General features: G+C 35.9%; 4 protein-coding genes across 4 annotated transcripts in view; 2 read left to right on the forward strand and 2 right to left on the reverse strand.

Moving 5' to 3' along the window:
- LOC135087922 (protein timeless) overlaps positions 1 to 2,204 on the forward strand; it is a 27,948-nt gene extending 25,744 nt beyond the window's left edge. The window contains exon 17 of the mRNA XM_063982778.1: positions 367 to 2,204. Within this exon, the coding sequence (XP_063838848.1) occupies positions 367 to 553 (187 nt within the window). The 3' untranslated portion in view covers positions 554 to 2,204. The remainder of the gene's footprint in view (positions 1 to 366) is intronic.
- Positions 2,193 to 3,559, reverse strand: LOC135087923 (uncharacterized). The gene is made up of 2 exons (XM_063982779.1): positions 3,452 to 3,559; positions 2,193 to 3,025 (listed from the first exon to the last, which is right to left on the reverse strand). Exons 1-2 carry the CDS (start codon positions 3,461 to 3,463, stop codon positions 2,393 to 2,395), a joined length of 645 nt encoding a protein of 214 aa, XP_063838849.1. The 5' UTR covers positions 3,464 to 3,559; the 3' UTR covers positions 2,193 to 2,392.
- Positions 3,560 to 4,949: 1,390 nt separating this feature from the next.
- LOC135088336 (actin-related protein 2/3 complex subunit 5-B) lies at positions 4,950 to 9,388 on the reverse strand. The gene is made up of 3 exons (XM_063983185.1): positions 9,124 to 9,388; positions 8,595 to 8,666; positions 4,950 to 5,358 (listed from the first exon to the last, which is right to left on the reverse strand). The coding sequence occupies exons 1-3, from the start codon at positions 9,262 to 9,264 to the stop codon at positions 5,119 to 5,121; spliced, it is 453 nt and encodes a 150-aa protein (XP_063839255.1). The 5' UTR covers positions 9,265 to 9,388; the 3' UTR covers positions 4,950 to 5,118.
- A 1,386-nt stretch (positions 9,389 to 10,774) lies between these two features.
- On the forward strand, positions 10,775 to 17,711 carry LOC135087924 (programmed cell death protein 10). Its single transcript, XM_063982780.1, has 5 exons — positions 10,775 to 11,023; positions 11,108 to 11,285; positions 11,424 to 11,556; positions 14,252 to 14,413; positions 16,689 to 17,711. Exons 1-5 carry the CDS (start codon positions 10,952 to 10,954, stop codon positions 16,771 to 16,773), a joined length of 630 nt encoding a protein of 209 aa, XP_063838850.1. The 5' UTR covers positions 10,775 to 10,951; the 3' UTR covers positions 16,774 to 17,711.
- Positions 17,712 to 20,151: the final 2,440 nt, after the last annotated feature.

Below are 20,151 nucleotides of genomic sequence, written 5' to 3' on the forward strand. Positions count from 1 at the left end.
AATGTTTAGAGTGTCGGTACACGGTAAATTATCCATGAGTGCACACGCACACTACCTACATGACTTGTGACATAACGCTCGGTTTGCTCGGATCAAACTCCTCGCACCCCGCGCTTCCCTCGACCAAAATGTAATGTATAATTTAAGAATAGCTCGTCTTACGTCTCGTGGCCTGTTTTCTTGAAGAAAAACTTTACAGATACAATTTTAAGATATTTTTATACTCTCGTTAATAATTTTAGGATTTACTTACTAGGTACTTAGGATAGGATGATAGGACTGAGAGTTCATTGCAGTTAGTATCATAAGTTTTCGTCTTAGATAAATGCTAATGTGTGTTTAATATAATCTATTCCTTTATTTCAGCGTGTGTGAGACGGCTTCAGTGGCCTCTGACCTAACCAGAATGTACGTGTCAGATGAAGACGAAAAGCCAGAAGTGTTGATACGCCCGATCATAAATGTGAAGCCTAAACCTGCAGACGACTCCAGCGACACAGAAATCAGGAGTCCCGGTAAACGGCCACGAATTAAATATTCACCACCATTATAAATGTGCGTGCCACTTTAGAATATACTAAAACAATATAAACAATGGCTACGTATTACGTAATATATTTTATAATAAAAATCGATGTAAGTATGTGTTTAAAGTAAGCATTTTATACCAACTCGTTTAGTTGAGATCTTATCGCTGAGGTCCTGTCACTTACACAAATTATACTAAGGCGCAAAATTAGTATGATTTATGTTGAATCAAAAAATAAAATGTAATGTATAAAGTACTGGATAACCTGAACCAGAGTTGAATTTTGTATTCAAAGTATTTTCCAAGCATAAAAAACTTTCATAATGAGGATCTTATTATAAAGCAAGAATATAGCTTAGCCAGAAAAACTAATATCATCAGACAATATTAATACAGGGTACCCAGTGATAGATACATTAATTAATTATTAAAATATGGTCAAGAATAAATGATATTTTCTTATACAGGCTGTATGGCCATCGCAATTATTATGATAGGAGGAGGACTATTCATGTTAATATATTTTTGATAAGACTCGATATTTTATCGATCGAATTACCACGTCGCGTGACGGTTGAAATATGGTCAATACATAGAGCGTTAGGGAAAATCGCCGACTTGATCTCATTTATATCCATAGTTTCTGAGGTAATAATCTAATAATAACTAGAACAAGCCATAAAACAAATACAATGAATTATATTTATAAAAGAAAGACGTCGCTCAATATTCTCTATACAACGCACGTTTTTTATTACCACAACTATAATTTTTAGTCTTTTATAAACCCGTAGCGTGTAAAGTCTTCATAATTTATGCTTCATATCATCAGTATTTTAATCTATTATACTTAAAAAATATGAACTTACTATTTTCTTGATTAGAAATCAATTATGGCCTAATTATGCCTTGGTTTCACATTTTCATAAAATGACCTGCGAATTAATGTTCTTTTCCTTTAAAATTTATGTAACTTGATATTTTGTGATATCCATAAGCAACGAAACGACGAGAGATAAGCACTGTGAAGAGTGCTGCTGGCTTAATATTATTAATTGTATTTTTTTCTGATTAATGCAATAAAATTCCATTTTCATATTTGATTTTAAGGTTATTTATAACTGGATTGTTTCTTTAAACTTCTCACGAAGTACATACCCACCGTCGTTATAATATGTCTCGGCAAAGACCATAAAAAATTACCTATCGCAGGCGAAAGGTAGATATAGTGATTGCTTGAATAGTTCCCATATTATATAAGTTAGGTTTAATGCATAAAATTAAGTACCTATATAAGTCTTAAGTTTCAAAATTATACAATTTATTTTAAATGTTACATTTTTATGTGTTTTTTTTATATTATTCGTTTATTGTACTGCTGTTATTAATTTTATTCCAATTTAAATCAGCTCCATACTCTGTAATGATAAAAACAACAAAAGTTCTGCAAAAAGCAAAAAAGGAAACCTAAAAGTAACCTATGAAAGTAATAGATAAAAACTACAAAATTTATAGTGTGGAAGTGGTGCACTTCGTTTTTAAATGTCTCTTGAGAATATCTTTTATTAGTTGTATTTGAAATAAGTAAATGTTTATTTGGAGTATCTAGTTAAGGTGTGATAATCAAAAAAATATAATTATGTGTATGTTGGAAATAAATAGATTTTATAAACAATCTTTTATTAATAAATTACCATTACTTACATACAAAATTAACAATATTACATAAGTACACATCTAGTAACAAAAAAGCAATTGGGTATCGGTTTTTGTTTCATAAAGTTTTGGTAACTTAAATTCAGTCTAACATGCATTATAAGTTAGACTCAGGTACACAGAGGACAACGGATCTACAGATTTTACTCAGTGGTAGTTATAACTGTTGGAACTGCCTGAATCACCGCTAGGCTGATGTTTATTAAAGTATTCCTTTATGGCTTGATCATAACTCTTTGATTCATCAGAGTCATTCCCGAGATTGCTGTCTGAATTGCCAGAATGTCCGTAGTAACTGCTGGCTGGCGAATCATAATGACTTATCGGTGAGCCTCCGTAAGAATCTTCGCCATAATTTTGGCCCTGTCTTGAGTGTGCCCCTTCGAAGGAATGTCCTTCAGGCGCATAAGAGTTTTCTCCGTTCGACCACGAATCTTCCTGGACCTGGTAAGCTTTGCCTTCATCGCCACCTTCGTGCTGGTGTCCAGATTTGGGTGAAACGATATGAGGTACCTTAATTATCTGTGGGACCGGCACGGGGTAAGGTTTGGCCACGTGAACAGGATAAGGCACCTTTTCTCGTACCTTCACGGGATATGGCACTGGTACTTTAACAGCAATGGTTTTCGTGATTTTGATCACCTTCACGGGTGTTTCAGGTATCTCTACATGTTGTCCAAGGTCTTGCAGTTCGGTATCGTAGCCTTCTACAGGAATGATGTGGGACTGGTGGTGCGATGCTACGCAGTAATATGTGCAGCATAGTAATATTATTAATTTCTGTAAAAAAAAAACGATGTTATGTAAGTACATACCTAACATATTAATAACATAACAATTAATAGGTATTACATTATTTTGCATGAATTCATGAAATAGGTACTGAAATTGTAGGTATATACAGAGGGTGTGGGAAAAACACGAGGAAATATCCTAAAATGATAATGTATGAGTTGAGATCAATTGACAATTTAATAGTTAACAATAAAACTGTGACACAAATTAATATTGTTATGTAAAATGTAGCGCAACACACTGACGTAAGAAATCTTTTTCTGCAAGCTAGAAAGAAAAAAAGCACGATTCCGGTATTATAAAACTTAATGTACGCTGCGCTGATGTTACATAAGTATTGGTCGTTCTAGTTACCTCGAAGTCTCCAACAAAACAAAAAAATGTTAAAAGCTAGAGCAATGTTTTACTAACCGGAACTTCCATTGTGTCGTGGGTGAGCGTACGTCCACGGCGCCTTATAGAAATGTTCGAGTGACAAGTGTAAGTATTGAGAGCCTTTTATATGGCGCATTCTCTTCAGGCGAGAGACTGGCTGCCGCACACTGGCCAATTACTTTCCTCTGCAGTCACTTGCGACCTGACAGCGGCGGGGATTGCACTCAAGTTGTTTACTTCCGGCGCCTCCAGCAGTAACCAAACATATTTTAGGCTTTCAAGATTTAATACCTACTTACCTATCTAATTAAACAGTAACTTATGCTTGTATAAACTATAAACATTCATTACATTGCCCGCCTCGATAAAAACAAGCTTGAATAGTACTTGCTAAGTAATTTAAATGTTATTACATATACAAATTATGATAAATAGGCCTACTTTATTTAGGTACCTATAAGAAAAAGTCCTTCAATTAGTACAAGAAAGAATTTAATTAGTTTAGCTTAATTATCGTCGCGCATTGCCCGCGACGATAATTAAGCTAAGGTGGTAAGTATTCTTTGTTTTTAGAAATATGCAATTTACAGCTTTAACATCCTGATTTCGTAAGAATCTGTTTTCTTCAGTTAGCGTCTGGGTTTCCCGGTTTCTAGGTGGGATTGTCTGGAAGAGATCGCTTCCTAGCGATAAGACCGCCTGATGGTGCCGTTTCGATCTACATACTAGTTTTCATTTAGGTAGGTATGTCTGTATATTCTGTTTATGTATGTAGGTATTTGGTGTAGTGGGTCGAAAAGGACTACTATTCCGGAGGTAGCGGGTTCGATTCCCGCACAGTACAAACATTTGTGTGCATGAACATATTTGTTTGTATTGGACTGGGTGTTTTCTATGTATAATAAGTATGTATTTACAAAAAAAAAAGTATTTAAGTATGTTTATATCCGTTGTCTAGTACCCATAGTACAAGCTTTGCTTAGTTTGGGACTAGAAGCGCAGTGTAAAATGTCTAAGGATATTTATTATTATTATTATTTATATTTATTTATCTCGTGATCAATCTAGGTACCTAAGTACTAATGTATACAGTAGATCGTTAGTCGCCACATAATTATATCAGGGTTATTCATTTAACGTCGTACCTTGGCAGTCGCATCGAACAGAATAGTTCCGTACCTCTAGCACGAAAAACTTTCGTTTTCGAATCGTTGGACTCAATAGGAAAGGAAAGATTAGATAGGTACCTACCTACGTATGAGGTGTTCCAACTCAGAAATTAGTGCTTTATTTTAATAGACTGCCGATTCAGACGGTAGCTAGATCCATCCCCATCCATCCACCTCAACTATTTATGGTTTCATAATTTATGCAAAATAAGGACATTATCGATAGATGATGTTCTGTACGCGTTCGTAGTGGCGACGTGCGTTAAAGGATATTTTGTTCGCTAGCATGGAAAAAATATCACGAAAGGTTTATTTTTTGGTCTGCATGCAAAAGATTGTCGTTTACAGAATTAAAACACAAGAAATATTTTGGAGTAACTATATTTTAAGTATTTTTAACATAATGGGTATTACTACTTCATTTTGAGTAGTTTTGGAATTGATTAGTTAAAAAATGCAAAAAGAGTTCTTTTTAAAGTTTTAGAATATTGCTCTTACAACATTAATTTAGTATAAATAATAATGTCTGTTACATTAAACTTTCATCCTGTCAGATAAGACTCTGACAATGGATCCAGTTCCTCCAATGTTGTATGCTTTTTCATGCCACAATAAAAGATGTCCACTTGAGCCTTCAGATGGAAACTCAAATCCTCTGTAAATGTATTTCATGAGAATATCAATATCATCCCTGGAGAGGTTTCCAACCACTTCTTCTATTTGAGCAGATTTGATTGCAAGCAGCACTTTTAGTGTCAGTGCTAGAGCACTATCCTGTAAATAGAAATTTATGGTTAGTATAAAAGGCTCTTTAGGTTTCTGATTTGCATAAAGGTGACTAAAAACTGTAATGTGACTAAAAATACATATTCATAACTCATTTTTAATAAATTATTATAAAATGTATGTTTACATTACAACATCTTTTTGTATAGTACCTACAATCTGTACAAATAACCAGTTAATAAAAATCTCACTTTTAACAACAGCTTTCATATAGGGTCCTTCTAAATCAGCTACGTTCCGTTTAATGGGAGCATGTATACGTCACACTGAATACGTTCCCAAAGTTTGAGCCAAAAATTCAGGCTAGTTTCCGAGATAATTAAGGAAACAACTTCATTTCTTATCAACCCAATACAACACCCTGTTCAGCTGATTCACTACTACACTGACAAAAATCCGCACGCACACGAGCTTACGTAATGGCCGCCATTGCGCTTGTGCTGCCGTTGGGCCACTGGCCGCGAACACAAGAGTGCCGCCGGACGACGGACCGGGCGCCACACAAGCTATTCTAGGGCTACTACTAGTTATTTAAGGAATTAAATTAAGCAGAAAATTAAAGTTTATTTATTTTTGGTAACATAAAAAAATCTTATGTGGTAAGTACTTATTTAGTGGCCTTAATGGAATGATGTTTATTCAAAAGTTCGTTAAAATACTTTTGCGCTTGTAAAAATCTTTTATTTCAAACGTAGCAACGAAACGAAGCAAAAAAGTTAGTTGCCGAAATCAATGACTTATTTTTATGCCATACACAAATGGGATAGTTACCATGACTATGAAATTTAGAATTACGGTTATTATTACGATAAAGCAGGCACATTTTTCATGTTAATTTTAATCGCTTAATATTTCCTTAGCAAATTAAATAAAAATGTGATTCGTAATTGACTCGATCATAGCAGAAACTAAACGCTATCGAATTATCTACCTGTGATTATCGGCAGTCTTTAGTATTCCGAAGTAAATAAGTAAATAATTGTTCCCAACTATCAATTTTAAACTGAAATAATAATCATTAAAATCATCGTAGAAACAAAAAAAAATTATAAAAGTAAATAATGATAGTTTTATTATTATTAAGATTAGAAAGAATTTTGGAGTTAACATCCTTAATTTATGCGTGGCGGAGTCGGTGGTATCAAAGACAGCCGTCCCTCACAATAGCCGACCGCGCTAGTGTTGTAAGAACCTCGAGTCTTTAAAGTCTTTATTTTGAGACTTGAGTTTATTTTTAAGACTAGGACTCGTTAGTCACATGAATATGGGAATAATTGAGTCTTCCGAGTCCTTTCGAGTATTTTAAGTTCTTTGAGCTAGACTGAATCATGACATGAACTTGAGTTGGTGTATACTAATAGGCAATAATGAGTGATTTCATATCATCATCCGTATGTTATATCCTAATTGAAAATAAAATAAATCGCACAATACAAATGTAATATCAATAAAATTGCATTAAACGCAAATAATCGAATCAGAAGTATCCATCTAAAGACTGACGATTTTCGTAATCAAAAAGTTAAAACGGTCCAATAAAATAATAAACACACAGTCTTAATTCATAGCTATTTTATTTTCTTCAAACTTTTAATAAGTAAGATTCCAAGACTCGAGTGTCGTATCGTACAACAATAGCCGGCGCGCAGCAAACGAACTTTTAGACACGTGCCGCCGCCTTTAGACACGTGCCGCCGGCCGCCGGCTAGCGCAATGTACACTCACCAAAATAAAATTAAGAAATGCAACAAACTTTTTTTTACTATTCAAATTAAAATTGTGTTTATTGTTAAATCACAGGTACATAAGATAGGTCATAAATAAATACCAAGTTGGAACGGAAATGATTCGGAAATTTTATTTAACTAATTAGGTACCTACCTACCTCATCTACTTTTCTATTGTAATAGAAATGATGACATTAACGATTAATTTAAGAATGGACTTTGATTTAGGATAAATGGAATATCAATACAAACAAATTGAAGAGTTTTATTTGCTTTAATAGTCTAATTTAATGTTTCTAAATAATTGACTAGGCCATTGAATTACCATCACAAAACAATAAGTTCGATTAATTTTTAATTATTATCTGTTATAGGATATTTTACCATGAAATACTCAACACCACAATTTAGATTCGAATCAATTGAAATCGAAAGCAAGCAGATAAAATAATAAACAAATAAGTTTCTTTTTTGTCGTCGACTGTACGCTTATGCCAACTTTTCGGCTCTTGCTTTGGCGGCGTCGGCGTCTTTGTGTCAACAAAAGGCGTGCGGCTTGTCGGCATTTGTCGGCGCGTGCGCTTTGATTTAATTCAGTTTTTGATTAGCTTTCTTGTGTGAAGGTGCGTTTTGTAGTGCTCGTGAAGTGAACTATGACGCACAGATGCACAAATGCAAATAAATTTACTAAGACGCGCCTTAAAAATCATGGCCTTTGCTGATTGATTTTTCGATGGTATCGTGAGTCCGTTTTACTGTGATTAACATAAGATAATAAGGATAGACAACGATATGAGAGTAGGCCTGCAACATTAAAGTGATAGCTCGCCCAATCAGTCGATCAGCTAATCGGCTATCAGCTGTGACGACTGCTGTGAGTTGTTATGACGTGAGTGTAAACAACAAAAAAGTGTGCAGTGGTAGTGAGCGTTGTGTGTGTTGTGTGTATGAATACACTACAGCTTTGTTGTGTGAGTAAAAAATACAGCATGTTCCATTATGTAAGACGAAATGAATTTTTATTTTTGTTAGAAAATGTAACTTTGTAAAATCATTATAAAACACATACTCAAATTTGGTGAACTTGTTCAGTGTACCGTATAGATGCCCCCATTAAAAGGAATGTAGCTAGTTTAGAAGGACCCTGTATAACCCATAACCAATAACGCGGTTTGGGTCCCAACAGCCGAGGCCTAGGGAAGGGTACTCGCTGAAAATCAGCATCAGGACATTTAACTTATGTCCCGAGTATCGCTGAGCGGGCGCCTTTTTGGCTTGGGATTTTACTGGTCTGGCTGGATTCATTTACTGTTTACTGTTTTTTATCTTTCTTCTTTAATGTACCTTTTTACACTTGTAATTGTCATTGCTTGTCCCGTGCCAAATAAAGATTTTATTATTATTATCAATAAAGTACTATGAAGATGGGGAAGTTTTTATTAGTAAATTTGTTTTCAATAAAATTAAATAGTCTACCTTAAAATAGTAAGCACTTACTTTGATTTGTTGATTCAAAGATCCCATCGGTGCATTGCTCAGAACTAATCTGAGGGCTTCAATATGTCTACCTGTGTTCAGGAGTTAAGGAAATTTTGGGTGTTTTTCATAATTATTATTAATAAATTGATTCATATTATAAAAATATAACCATTGCATAAGGAAGGTAGATATAAATAAATGTATTTTAATTGCAAGATAGACATTTTTGTAAATGAAACATCAACAACTTATTTAGTTTAGAAAAAAATAAGTATCATCATCATCTGGTCAACCTCCACTGTGCTGAACATAAGCCTCCTTCACTAAGTTCATGGCAGGTAGGTGACCACCATCATGCAATGTCCATCATAATATATGAGGTAAATACATTGCTGTTGTACCTAGTGACTCATTCTTATTAAGTCACTATGATAAGATTGGCCATTTTTGGCATATAAAGATATAAATAATAAATAGCAATAAACTGTTATGTCCAAAAGAACAATAAAAAGTGAAAAGTGTTTGTAGTTGGTATTTAAAAAGGATATTGATTCAGCAAAGAGCAAACTTCGCTTTCGTCTGGTCCCGTGGGCACTGATTGTTCGGCTTCATCTTCCTTGAAATTGTCTTCATTGTATTGATCGATATCAATTTTACGAAATGCTGAACTAGATGTATTTTTTGCCATTTTCTTTTAAACACTTATCAGGTTTGGAAACAAAACTTTACTATTTTTTCTAAAAAAATATAAACCCCAAACTATCGAAATTCTCATACAAAATATATCACTGTCACAGCAGGGTTGCCAGATATCAGCTAACTCAATTCGCCTAATTTTTCCTACCGAGTAGCCTAAATCGCCTAATATTTTTTTTTTCCTGAAGTAGCCTAATTCGCCTAACATTTTGAGGTAAGTATACAAAAATACATATCAAATCGACACATTAATGACAAACACTGTTTATCTCTTTCTAACTTACCCATGGTGACGTATGAAAAAAGAGATAGATAATATTTGGTCAGCCTACTCATTCTGGCAACATTTTTATGTGACGTCACTAACTACCTGACTTGTGCCGAGTACATACAAGATTTAAGAAATCAACATGGCTGCAATTATAGGCAATCAGCTGATAACTACACACACACACACACACACACACACACACACACAACCTGTCATTTCCTATATTGCGGCCATGTTGTTTTCTTAAATCGTGTATTCATATTGCGTGTAAGTGTGTGCGTTATGTATGTGTTAGCGGCAATTTGTATAACTTAGGAATTCTATGTGTAAAATCAATGCCTGGGGCGCGTAGGCAATGTATAAAATATTATTGTTCAATAAATACTTTACCTAGGCGTGTATGTAATTCCTAGGCATTGTATAGAATACCAGCTGGTCCACCGGTAATGTGTAAAGATTTTGATCATTATTATTTATGTACGGTTAGGGTGTAGCAAAGAGGGTGCAGGACTTAGCCGAATAACCGAATTTTCTAACGTAATTTGTATGGAGCTGACGCTTAGAAAAAAATTGACGGATTTAGTATGGAGTTTGGACTTTTTAGAGTAGTAAAGGGGGTAGGGGTCATTTTAAAAAACTAACTGAATTACAGAATACTAGGTTAGGATTTATTTTTCCAAGGTAATCCTGAAGTAGCCTAAATAGCCCGATCTTATTTTCTAGGTAGCCTAAATGGCTACCGGTAGCCGTTTGCATTTTTTGGTCGCCATTTGACCCCCAGAGGTAGCCTAAATGGCGATAATTCGCCTAATCTGGCACCACTGTGTCACAGCTGTCACTGACTGTCAGTGTCAGTTGTGTCATTCGTTATGTGTTCTTTTTTTTTCCATAGAAGATCGTTATGTGTTCATAGAGAATCTGTCAAACCGCCTCTAGCTGTGGTTTAGTGGTAAGACCACCTGCCTCAGCAGACGCAGAGGTCCCGGGTTCGATTCCCTGTGGGGGCAGATTTTTCTGTTCGGTTTGGTTGGTGGTAGGGCTTGTTCTAAGTCCGCCTGGCTAGCTACCACTATAAGTCTGTCGCCATAACGTGGCAGTTTGGAGCAGAGTGCGGCGTTTTTCTTTTTCTACATCGATGTCTCTATCTATCTAAGAGAAGGTATGTATTTGTATAATCTTTGTGTTGAAAAAAGTTTAAAATGTCATTGTGACATTGATTGATTGACATGACTGACATTGTTGACATTAAAAATTTTGATGGAAGTCAATGGAGTCGAAATTGTGAAAAAATATTTGTAAAATTACCTACGCGACAGTCATTGTTTGCTAATTTAGCAAATCACATTGATTAAACAATCATTCACTGTTTGTATTGTTTTGATTAGGCCGAACACAAATAATTACCACGATGACAATGGGGGATGAACTACCAGTCACTTCATTGGTTTTGCCAGTTCTCATACGTCCTGTTCTCACGCAGGTACAGTCACTGTATTACAAATCACTTTTACTTTTTATTTTTGTTATTTCAATAAGGTTGTAATCCTATTTTTAACAATTTCAGTTGGAAAAGTACGATTTGGGGGCATCCCAAACATTACGTGCTGCATTAACAAAAGCAGAAGCAGCTGTTCCTGGGTTAAACTATGATCTCGTGGCAGGTATCATGCGAAGGGCTGATATACCTGTCAACATGAACGAAAGCCTGCTTCGTCTTCAAGGAACTCTCACTGAAGCTGAATGTGAGTTCACATTAGCAATCCATATTTTCCCAAATACAAAAAGTCAAATCAGGCTTATAAATCATAAGTTTTATCATGACCAAATGATCATACATGGATGATAAATGATTCTAAAATTATGTATTTTATTTATTCTAGGTGCAGATCTCAGGCTAAATAGAACTGAAGAGGCATTCCAAGAACTGAACAAGAAATCCACAGCTTTAAAAAAAATATTGAGCCGCATTCCCGATGAAATAACTGATAGAAAGACATTCCTTGAAACAATTAAGTGAGTGAAAATTTGCTATTATTTGATAAATAAATGCATTATTTTCAATTTAAAATGATATCATTAAGTGTCTTCAGTTTTGGACATAAATGTTATCAAGTGAGAAGAGACAGCCACTTGAAAATCAGCTAACTCTACCTTTTATCAGTTCTGCAACACTGATGCCAGACCATAGTCATATGGCTTGCTTTATTTATTATTCTATTCTATTTCATAAAAGTGACCATTATTTTGGTTATCTATCAAATAAATAAATAGTTCCTTCATTTTCATAGCTTGCCGAGTAGCATGGTGATATTAGTGAACTAGCTTTGCTGCCATGTTCCACATTTCTGCTACCTCGGTCATCACTGTCCATTAAAATTGTATAATTTAACAGTTAATATTATGACTGTTTGCATAATATGTTACATACTGTTTGGGGTTTCAGAGAATGATTTCCTAATAGTGTTTGCTTAGTAGAGTAGAAATCAGTAAGCTTTATGTTGACTCCTTAGTGATAACCTCTTAAATGTAAAAAAAGTAATTAAAATCTATTACTGAGGTTTTCACTTTAAGGCGATGATATGAGACTCCTGTAGGTTCTGAAAATCAATAATAATAAAACTAAAACATGACAATATTTATATTTTTTTATGTCATAGTGTATTATAAATTAGTTTTACTAACAGTAATGAGGATCATTTCGATTTTTAGCTGTGAATGCAGATTTATAGGGCTAAGAAATCCTTAATACACAGTCCAAAAATTTTTGTTCTACGACAAAAATTGACGAAGTTATGGCCAAATTACTAAAAAAGTTCACTGACCGCCCGGCGCGGGACCGTTGACGTCATTGTATCCGATCCGAACGCTGCCGGCGTACTGCGTGGATAGAAAATATTTTTTTCTAGCCAAACTATCAGTTTGAGAGAAAAACTTGTAATGACATATATTCATCAGAATAAAGTAAGCTATCGATAGGTAATTTTAAAAATAGAAATTGTGAAAAATAACGCAAAAAATCCATACGCTCATACGATTCAATGGAACGCAGAGACGCGATTGGGGTCTCCGCGGTGGTATATTTGGCGATTTATTCAAATAAAGTGTTCATAAGTGTTGTTAGAGTCATATCTTCTTCCAAGTAAAATATAAAAATGTATAAGTATTAATTTATTTACTTCTAACAATAAGGTATAGCTGAGGCAGATACACTCTGCCTAGGCTACAAGACATTTCTATGCAGATCATTTCGATGTACACGCAATACCTACCTGTTATTTAGTTTTTCCGAGTTAAACCTACGTACCTACCTATCTTTTCGCCGTTCCCATGGGCGGACCAGCTGCTGCAGGAAAGGACAGCTACTCCCTCCTATTTAATCTTAGCCTAGAAGCTGGGTATGACTCCCCCGCCCCCCTCCTCTCCCCAGGTCATAAGCTGGGCATGACTTCCCCCTTGGCCAGAAGTTGGGTATGATTTACCCCCCCCCCCCCTCAGGTCGGAAACTGGGTATGACTTGACCCCTCCCTCTCCCCCCAGGCCAGAAGCTGGGTAAGGCTTGCCCCTCCCCCCAGGCCATAAGCATAAGCTGGATATGACTCCCCTTCGCCCAGAAGCTGGGTATGACACCCCCCCCCCCCCCTCCCCCCAGGCCAGAAGCTGGGTAAGGCTAGCCCCTCCCCCAGCCCATAAGCATAAGCTGGGTTCCCCCTCGGCCAGAAGCTGGGTATTACATACCCCCCCCCCCAGCCCATAGAAACTGGTTATGACTTGACCCCCCCCCCCCCTCCCCCCCCTTCCCCAGGCCAGAAGCTGGGTATTACATACTCGCCCCCCAGGCCAGAAACTGGGTAAGGCTAGCCCCTCCCCCCAGCCCATAGAAACTGGTTATGACTTGACCCCCCCCCCCTCCCCCCAGGCTAGAAACTGGGTAAGGCTAGCCCCTCCCCCCAGCCCATAGAAACTGGTTATGACTTGACACCCCCTCCCCCAGGCCAGAAGCTGGGTAAAGCTAGCCCCTTCCCCCAGTCCATAAGCATAAGCTAGGTATGACTCCCCCTCGGCCAGAAGCTGGGTATGACTTACCCCCCCTCAGGCCAGAAACTGGGCATGACTTGCCTCTCCCCCCCTCCCACCAAGGCCAGAAGCTGGGTAAGGCTTGCCCCTCCCCCCAGGCTATAAGGTGGGTATGACTTATCCCCCCCCCCCAGGCCAGAAACTGGGTATTAGCATCATATTATGTATTATTATGTTCAATACAAACAATCTTTAAGTTACACTCACCCCAACCGCGTCTCCGCATTGCATCGAATCCTATGAAAATGTGGTTTTTGGACATAGCGATACTTAATTTTCACAATTTTTATTTTCTTAAATTACTGGTCGATAGGTTACTATATTTTGATGAATAAATGTTATTAAAAGTTTTTTTCTAAAACTGATGGTTTAGCTGGAAAAAAATATTTTCCATCCCAATAGTACGCCGGCTGCGCTCGATTCGGATATAATGACGTCACGCGGCCCTGCGTACGTTGACTTTTAGCGGCAAAAACGGCCTATGTTTATTACTTAATATCTTCGTAAGTAATGGTCCGATTTGGATAATTCAAAAAGATATATCTTTCTTATGTCTTAAAGATTAACGTAGATACTAGTTTTATTGAATTTTCTACAACAGTACTGATCCTCATTGTTGTTCTATAATTTTCAGAGAGATTGCTTCTGCAATCAAAAAGCTGTTGGATGCAGTAAATGAAGTCTCAACTTACACACCAGGCCCTGGCAAGCAAGTCTTGGAACAGAGAAAACGGGAGTTTGTTAAATATTCTAAGAGATTCTCCAATACCCTGAAAGAATACTTCAAGGAAGGACAGTAAGTTAATTCTCTTTTATTTTTTTTATACTTCATTCATAACTAATTGTATTGATAGAATTATTAAATTGAGGCAAATTAGTAACTTTACTGGATCTATTAGTCCCATGCCAAATGAGAAATATCATTTAAATCTTAATAGGTGTTTTATCATTTCATTCATCAACTATCAATTACTTATAAAATATAACCAGTTCTTTAGATGACTTTCCTAGTGAGTTTGTCACCCCAAATATGTGAACTAATCATTTTTTTTGCAATTTGATAAAGTTATCATTCTGATATTAATAAAACAAAAAGATAACATTTATCTTGCTTGTATTAGAATTCTTTTGATTATAATACTGCACCTATTGCTTCATTATTCCACTAACATTCCTTAGATTTTTTACGAGGGGCGGCTGAAAAGTTCGCGGCCTAAGGTACTTAGCGATGAGTAATTAGCATGTTACTCATGTCACTAGTTGCGACACTCAGTAGTATTATAAAAAGCAATCACTAATTAAGTTTGCACTGATAGTTCAATTTCTATCGAACAAATGACATCACCATGCCCGCCGAATCTGGAGATTTGCGGAATTTCGACACCGCGCGCCGCGGACATAATTCCTCGTAAAGAAGGAAAATAGACCGAAAGACATTTTTGAAGAGATGTCATTGGTTCTTCAGGATTCTGGACCTTCATATACCATGGTTAAAAAATGGGCCCGACTATTTCAACACGGACGAGAGACCTGTGAAAACGACCCCCGCCCTGTCACGATACTGAGTGAAGGAAACGTTCGTCTTTTTTTTTTTTTTTTTTTTTTTTTTTTTTTTTTTTATGTGATAGGAGGCAAACGAGCAAACGGATCACCTGATGGTAAGTGATTACCGTCGCCCATAGACACCCGCAGACCCAGGGGCGTTACAGGTGCGTTGCCGGCAAAATTGTCGAAAAAATTGTTCCGGCTGACCAAAGAATTAAATCGTGGCAGATAGCTGAAGAATATTTCTTTATGTTCGAAATGAAGAAATGACGTGGGAAACTGACACGCGGATTGATCTTTCGGCAAGACAACGCGCCCGTTCACGCCGCACGTGTTGCGAGGCCAAGCCCTGAAAGACACCGGGTTCTCAGAGATTGACCACCCACCATATAGCCAAGACCTATTACCTAGCGATATTTTCCTGTTTTTCGATTTGAAAAAGGACTTATGCAGATGACAACAAAATTGAGAATGTTACTAGGTATGCAAAATCACTTGAAACCTATTTTACAGTTAAGCTTTTACATTAACAAATACATTAGTTTTTATTTTATTTCATTCAAAAATACCCAGTAGTTATGATTTTATAGGCATTCAAAGTTCGCTTAATTATTTAGTCCCGCCGACGGTCACGTGACCCCGCGTGACGTACATTCACAGTGTCCGCTCACTAGAAAACGGATATAAACATACTTAAATACATTTTTTTTTGTAAGTACAAACTTATTATACATATTAACACCCAGACCCATCACAGAAATTAAAATTGAACCAAACCCAAACTTGATGCGATTGTGTCGTTTTATTGCGAATTACCTTCCAGCTCCATCATTAGACCCCGATTACTATATAGAATTAAAATACTGATCAATACAAAACGAACGAGCCCAAACTCGATGCATTTAAGTCGTTTTATTATAGAGTTCCTATGGCCACCTTCCAGCTCCATCATCAGATCAGCTCCATGTCATCATAATATTGCATGGTCATCCAAATCACATGTGTATGCGAAATTTAGCTTAATCGGTTGCCCGGAAGTGGGTCTTAATTCAGCTTGCAAGATTCCACCCATACAAATATGAGCCAGTCACTGTAATATGACGTCACGCGCATAAAATGGGGGGCCGGCCGCCGCCCGCACATTTAAAATTCAATATCTTGGAAACTAATTGACGTATCGAAATAATTCTTTCACGTGTATTTTTTATTTTTAACAGAGAATACAGAAAGCTAAAAAACAAAATTAGTGAACATTCTTCATTAAAGCTGCGGTTGGTCGTCATTTCGAAAAAAAAATTTTTGGGTGGGTAAAAGGCATTGTATGCGAGATTTAAGAAATGTATTTCTTTTGAGGGAGATTATATTACAAAAATAAAAATAGAAACCATTTATTTTATTTCATTAAGTACCTTAGGCCGCGGACTTATCAGCCGGCCCTCGTATTTTGGAAGTGATTGTGATTGATTAGTGATCGAAATAACGATTTTATGATTGCAAGTTGTTAATTACATGTATTTCTTTTTCAGGGCCAATGCAGTGTTTGTAAGTGCTCTTTATTTGATTCACCAAACGAACCAAATTTTATACACAGTTAAAAGCAAATCTGAATAAGATTATTTGAATGTTTTAGGAATAATATTTCCTTTGTTAAATCATATTATGTTATCCATGTAATTTAGGAAGGTCCATTGCATTGTTTAGGAAGAGTATTTAAAGAGGGTATATTTTACTATTAATGTTAGATAATATCATTTTTTTTTGGGAATTTAAGTACATTGTTAGAGCAATATAAAAATATTATTCAGATTAATTATTAAAGATTTAGATCTTAAAACATAGTGTACTATATGAATATAATAATAATAAAATCTAAACATATTTAAGTGTTTCTCCCTTATTTTATCATAGTATTTTCTCTATATTGAATAGATTCAGAAGTATTTCTTTTTATTATAACATGTATCATTCCATATTGAATCATGGTTAATTTGTAATTCTACTACAATTTAATTCACCCATTCTTAAGTTAAACAAAGTTCCATTTATTAAAAAGGTTTTATCCATATTTTTATACTTATTATTTAATGTAGAGGTCATAGTCTTCATCCTTCATAAGGAATTTTATTTGGGGTATATTGAAAAATATTTTGTATAGCCATTGAAATTTTAAAACATTCGTTAGCATTTGTTGAATGTCTTCCTGCTGTAATTTAATATTAAATCAATCACTAATAATGACATACACTTTATGAAATTCATACATGTTTCAAATTCAGGATAGTTTGTTTAGATTTTTTTTTCTCAGCAATATTCCATTCTATGTATATGCATCTACCATTTAAACTATAGTGATTTTCATTCAGTTTAACCATTATTACGAAAATTACGTTGTAGCTAGCGTAATTTGTTTTCTTGAAAAGGCTATTAAAAAAAAATGGCTAATATTGTCTGTTGTAATTAATTCTATTTAGGATAATAAAAGATACCTAGTGTGCATAGGTTGTATGTAGATGCAGCGCTTTAATTTTAATAAATCTATTTTACAGTCAGTACTTGTTTTTTTACGAAGATTTATTTGTTTATCGGGTGCGATTTGAATATTTTTTGGTTTAAGAGCGCTATAAATTATACAGTGTGTCCGGGCATGTAGTGACCAAACTTTAAGGGCGTGATCTATGGATGGAATTTTTTCGACGAAAATACTTCAAATCCGGGCTTGACCCACCTCTCGCGAAATTACAAGAATAAATTTAAAATTTTTGGTATTCACCTCCTCCTTCAAAAACAAGCAACAGCATGGGCACGTTGACAATAATAAACTAATATTTTATATCATACAATAGCTGACAAAATTATCTATTAGTAGAAGTAGAAAACCGACACAAGCCCCATACATTTTAATAGAGTAAGAACGGATTTAAGTAAAAAAAAAAAATGACTTTTCACTTCTTTTTCAGTTTTTGTTAGAGAAAAACGTAACGTCGTTAAAGTATGTTTTATTTGCACTGTATTACTAGTATTTGAGCTATTCTACAAAACGAATTAGTTAAGTCTATTAGTTCCGACGTTATTGTTGTTCAAAGAGACAAACGATTACGAGCTGAAACGACCCATTCCCAGAGCGGTCGCGTAGCAATCGCACATTCGCGCCCTTAAAGTTTGATCACTACATGGCGAGAAGCTACAGCTATATTTTAGAAAGTGCTGGTTCTTGTTTACAACTTGTTTTGGGCGATGTCAATCTACATAGATATTTAAGTACCTACCTTGCAAAACCGAACTCCGGTAATTTCAGCTGGATATAAAAAAAAGCATGGCCAGACCGACTGTATACCTACCAATACGCAGGCTATAGGCTATAATAAAGTAATATAAGACCAATAGAAGCTTCATTGAAAAAAGGGGACGAAAACGGGAAAAAATATTCAAACTATTTTCACGCTAGGTACGCGTGACACGAAGTCGCTGGCGCACCTAGTGTCAATATGCGACCAGCTTATAATATGAGTCGGCTGAAAGATTTTTGTAATGATACAAACACTGCTAACTTAAATTTCATAAACAGTACCAATTAATTCTTAGGCTCCGTTTCCACCAAGCGGAGAAATGTTTTGACTAACTAACCGAATTTCATTCATTATTAGGGAATTAAATCTGCAAAACATTTCTCCACTCCGCTCCGCTCTGCTCCGCTTTGATGGAAACCGAGTTTAAGTCAGTGCCTTCTTTCGACTTACAAATAAGCTCTGTAGGTTATTGACTTGAACTGTATGTAGAGTTTTATAATATAACTTGAGACTAACTGAAATCCACAAAATATGCTTGGTCTGTCCCGGCCCTGTATGTATAATAAACCTATTATTCAGTGTTATAACTATTTGTAAAATTTTCATTGTAGCAGTCGCTTTAAACTCTAACCACTCTAACGTAAAAACACGAGTAGACTGGTCTAAATTGATCATCGTGTAGGTGTTCAAAAATACAATCCGTAAAACCACGTAAAACTGTAAAAACAAGAAGGTAGGTAATAGAATAAAAGATAGAGTAATCTTTCCCCATACCACATTAATTCATCCCCTTCTCTAAAGGTATGTATGTTCTCATATTAGTTACCTAAAATCTAATAGTTTGGTCAGTATCATAATTATTACAGTTATACAAATATTCTCTTATTGTCAGGTTTTACAAATCCCTCAAAGCACGATTTTTGTATATAAAATTAGTTGTAGTTTATTGACGTTTGTCGTCGCTGCAGGAGTGACAAAATAATTTCACAGTAGTATTGTGAGTTCGTGGGAATCGATCGTTGAAATGTTTTGGCAGTACCACATTTCTAGCTGGTGCCGGTGAAAGAGGCTGGTAAATGATTTCGTGACCGCGTTTAATAGGTCATGAAGCCCGCGCTGTGATTCGTCTTGTCGTGCGAGCGTGGACAATGGCTGGTCGTGCCTTCTGCCCTCGCACCTCGGCCGGCCTGTCCGTGACACTTGACACAGGTACCCGTGTACCACGACCTCAACATATTTCCGCGTACAGCGTTTTTTCTCTCAAACGTGAATCTTCCTATCGGAGGAGTCAATTTATACGATCGAATGAAAAAACGCTAACTACGTCAGAACAATGGTGTACACTTTTTAAAAAAGATTCATAGTTTAATCGTGTAGTATTCGTGTTAGTAGATCAGGTGGATTCGAATGATATACATACCCATCTCCGGCTAAAGTTCGTAGGTAAGTACCTACTTATTCATTACAATAGGTCACTTTCTTTCCGGATCAATCGGAACGTTACTTCTTATGACACGGAGCTTCAACAATGAGTCAATCATGCGGATCAGTTAAAATATTCATAGCTTGAAAGCGGAGGCGTAATCGATTTTAACTCCGAAGCGTCGGTCCTGCGCAGGCGCCGCGTGTTGTAGATGAAAGTGTGTGATATGAACGATATGGTCGCCATTATGCACCTCGAAATGTCATAATACATACAATA

Source organism: Ostrinia nubilalis, chromosome 3, assembly GCF_963855985.1.
Source record: "Ostrinia nubilalis chromosome 3, ilOstNubi1.1, whole genome shotgun sequence".
In the NCBI taxonomy this organism is placed as follows: Eukaryota; Metazoa; Arthropoda; class Insecta; order Lepidoptera; family Crambidae; genus Ostrinia; species Ostrinia nubilalis.

What these genes read in the sequence shown, in the direction of transcription:
- LOC135087924 (XM_063982780.1), top strand. Translation starts at nt 10,952, where the DNA reads ATGACAATGGGGGATGAACTACCAGTCACTTCATTGGTTTTGCCAGTT. An exon ending in ACATTCCTTGAAACAATTAA is followed by an intron (nt 11,557 to 14,251) that starts GTGAGTGAAAAT and finishes TATAATTTTCAG; the next exon opens with AGAGATTGCTTCTGCAATCA. An exon ending in GAATACTTCAAGGAAGGACA is followed by an intron (nt 14,414 to 16,688) that starts GTAAGTTAATTC and finishes TTTCTTTTTCAG; the next exon opens with GGCCAATGCAGTGTTTGTAA.
- LOC135088336 (XM_063983185.1), bottom strand. Translation starts at nt 9,264, where the DNA reads ATGGCAAAAAATACATCTAGTTCAGCATTTCGTAAAATTGATATCGAT. An exon ending in TTTGCTCTTTGCTGAATCAA is followed by an intron (nt 8,667 to 9,123) that starts TATCCTTTTTAA and finishes CTCCTGAACACA; the next exon opens with GGTAGACATATTGAAGCCCT. An exon ending in CTTTGAATCAACAAATCAAA is followed by an intron (nt 5,359 to 8,594) that starts GTAAGTGCTTAC and finishes TTCTATTTACAG; the next exon opens with GATAGTGCTCTAGCACTGAC.